The 3312-nt window shown below is 47.1% G+C and overlaps 1 protein-coding gene across 1 annotated transcript; it reads left to right on the top strand.

The window, feature by feature from the left end:
* Window positions 1–376: 376 nt before the first annotated feature.
* LOC120290494 lies at window positions 377–3049 on the top strand. The gene is made up of 4 exons (XM_039306765.1): window positions 377–519; window positions 1211–1268; window positions 2381–2779; window positions 2906–3049. The coding sequence occupies exons 1-4, from the start codon at window positions 377–379 to the stop codon at window positions 3047–3049; spliced, it is 744 nt and encodes a 247-aa protein (XP_039162699.1).
* Window positions 3050–3312: the final 263 nt, after the last annotated feature.

Below are 3312 nucleotides of genomic sequence, written 5' to 3' on the forward strand. Positions count from 1 at the left end.
TGACTGCAATGGAGATGAGGAGAGGAACCGAAGACGGGCATGCTTCGCTGGTTTCTCTAAGGGGTGTAGCCAAGTGAGGTGAGGAATGGTGAGTTCTATGGCGGTGAGCAAAAGACAAATGGCATCCCTCTCTCTCTCCCTTTCTTTGTTCGCTCTCTCTCTCTCTCTCTCTCTCTCTCTCTCTCTCTCTCTCTCTCTCTCTCTCTCTCTCTACCGTCCAGCATTCCTCATCTTGGGCGGTCTTCTTTGTTGACTCAACATCACTCGATGCGTTGTCGCCAGCTTCGAGAAGCAGATGGGAGGGCTCGCGTTGTTGCCATTTGGCTGACTCAGCGAGAGGGGGGGAACGTGGCAATAGTTTGAGGGGAACAAGCACATGGTGAGAACGTTCGGCATGGGGGAGGAGAATGAAGGGGTGGTCTTCTCTTATTCGCTCGTGGTCTTCGTGCCACCGAGGAAATTCGGCGAATTTGCTAGCTGTCCTTGTAGGCCGTCGAACGATCCCCGCGGTTGTCGAAGGTAATGTCGACTGAAGGGTGATTAGACAATGTGCAATTGGAATAGGACGTTAGAGTTGTTGAGGATGAATAGTGGCGGCGACTCGGTGACGACGCGATGGTAATATGAATAATGTAGTTTGATGATGAGTTCGTCAACATAGCATGGACTATTAAGCATCCGGAGCTCATTGCCTTGTCAAGCGAAATTTTGGATTTCACAGGGGAGGAGCATTTGTTCATTACCCACGACTTTGCCAAAAAGGCCTACGGCTCATATTAAGATGCATGTGAGAGCTGACAACCCTGCTAGGCCATAGGTAAAGGTTACGAGACCTTGCTTGATACTATGATTGTGCCTCTAGCACTCCTGCCTCCACTTGCTGGTGGGGCCAAGCCTCGCCTCTAACGAGGACTGTCAGCCCTTACCTTAAATACCCCCTCAGTGGACACTCTCTCTCTCTCTCTCTCTCCGAGTCTATCGTACACTTTAATTAATATTTAAATGGATTTTCTCCAATTGAAAATAAGAAAAATGTAGGGAAACCCTAGTCATTAGTCTCCTCTTCTCCTCTCCCTCTCATCCCTACACAATTTTTTTTCTTCAACCTCTATGAAGGGGAGGGTTAAGCTAGATCTCCCCCTCCCCTCTCTATTTCTTTGATTGATTTGGTTCTATATTTCCTTTTTCTTTGTTTTCCTTCCTGTAACAGAGCCGAGAGAGAACCGGTTAAGCGTCCTGTCGCCACCGTTGTGGCCGTCACTGCCGATGTCGCCGATCGGCCTCGGAGCTCAATCCTTAGAACTGAGCCGAAACCCCAGATCTAGAGAGAAAATGAGCGATTGAGAGAGTTCGCTCGAGATCCCAATCCAGAGAGAGAGCGCTTGATCGGGAAGATACTAGGCGGTATATGATGAACGGAGGAGACCAAACTGAACGTTGCTGCTGCAAGGAATCACCGAAAAAGCAGAACAAAGAGATGATCGGAACTCGCCGCCGCTGTAGTCGTCATCACTATCGTTAGTTCTTCTTAGAGTTGAGTCAATTCCTCTCTCGCTCCCGAGCTCCAATCCCGGCTCAAGAACAGCATACGGCCGCGAGCAAATTGAGGCACCGGTCTCGATTCCGGCGAATGGTAGGACGGCGAAAGCTCGTTGGAAATCGAGGGTTTTTCCGCCTAGGGTTTTGGAGACGATCGGTTTTTTTTAGACGATCGGATCCCAGAGGGGAAGAACAATTGTAGAGAGAGAGAGAGAGAGAGAGAGAGTCAATCTCCAGAGAGAGAAAAATATTAGTCGAATGCCCCCCCCGGCCTTTTTTTCTTTTTTTTTTCTCTTTATATTTTTCAGGCAAGATCAAATCTTAGCCCTTGGATTGAACTAAGGGCCAGGATTTGATCTTCTTAATTAAGAGTTCCCTAATTGATGAACGGTGACGATTAATTGTGAACTAATTGGGGTTTTTTCTCTATTGTTTTCTATTTATTTATTTATTTTTAATGATGTATCGATTAAAAATCAGGTGTCAACACAAACAAATACAAAAAATTATAAATCGCACCAAACGCATTTATATTCTTTTTCTATTTCAAGAATAGAAATTTTGTATCGTTACCAAACATATTATTTTACTCAGAAATTATTCCTCGAGTAGATATAAAAAAGAACTATTTCTTTCACAAAAAAAAAAAAAACTATTTCTGAAAAGAAACTGTTACTCGGAGTAGAAGCGTTGCCATGCGCACCCCAAGACTCTAGAAAAGTAGAGACAGAGAAAATAAACTCATTCTACATGAGAAATAGCTTTAAATCCCAACATAGAGTTCAGCCAAACCGTGGCTCACGAGCCACAGCAAGAAACATCCGACGATCATTGAATCGAGGTTGAGACCAACGATGGTGAAAACCTCCGTGAAGATGAGCCGAGGCTGCCCGAGTCTAAGTGGATCATCTACATCAATAAGAACCTCGACCGACCTGAGCAGGACCACAGGGCACGCTCATGGGCAAAGCGCTCTATTTATTGGATCCCACATCGTCTCAAGGATGGAAAGGAGAAGGCCTGCGTCCCCCAAATTGTCTCCCTCAATCAGTACCATCACAGTGACGAGCGCCTCTGCAAGAAGGACAAGGATAAGTGGCACGGCCTCATGTGCATGCCCAGGCACAAAAATCAGAAGATAGAGGACTATCTAGACACGGTGAAGCAGGTCGATGAGAGAGCCCACACCTGCTATGAGGGGACGATAAAGATGCGCAGCGAGGAGTCCATAATGATGATGGTTCTCGATGGGTGCTTTGTCATCGAGTTGTCCTAGGGATACTCCATGGGGTTCGATAAACTTGTTTACACTCTCGATGACCCTGTCTTCTCCTCGTCGCAAAGTTAGATGCACATTATCCTGCAGGACATGATCTTGCTCAAGGATCAGATCCCGCTCTTCATTCTCGACCTGATAATCTGCCTTCGGCTTGGCCGACCTGACCAAGACGGGGTCTTGGCCGACCTGACCAAGACGGGGTCTTGGCGCTCCAGTTCTTCTACTCTTTGAGGCTAATAGACTGCCCCCTTAATTGCTACAGCGGGAGAAGGCTAGAGTTTGACCTGTTACCCCTTGAGGGCGAGCTCCATTGCCTTGAATTGTTCTGCAGAGCCTCCTGTACCTGGGCCCAAAGCTGACAGCAACCTAGCAGTCATCACAAACTAGGCTACAATTCATCCATTGCGTGACAGAGCTTCAGAAAAAAGGGATCAAGTTCAAAAACGGGGAGGTGGAGGGTTTCTAGAACATCCGGTTCAAGGACGGGACTCTCG

Source organism: Eucalyptus grandis, chromosome 2, assembly GCF_016545825.1.
Source record: "Eucalyptus grandis isolate ANBG69807.140 chromosome 2, ASM1654582v1, whole genome shotgun sequence".
Classification (NCBI taxonomy): Eukaryota; Viridiplantae; Streptophyta; class Magnoliopsida; order Myrtales; family Myrtaceae; genus Eucalyptus; species Eucalyptus grandis.

Bases quoted from the DNA above. Each gene is read 5' to 3' on its own strand.
- LOC120290494 (XM_039306765.1), top strand. From the start codon at position 377: ATGGTGAGAACGTTCGGCATGGGGGAGGAGAATGAAGGGGTGGTCTTC. The intron at 1,269-2,380 runs GTCGCCGATCGG...CATTGAATCGAG, and splicing joins TTGTGGCCGTCACTGCCGAT to GTTGAGACCAACGATGGTGA. The intron at 2,780-2,905 runs GTTCTCGATGGG...ATTATCCTGCAG, and splicing joins AGGAGTCCATAATGATGATG to GACATGATCTTGCTCAAGGA.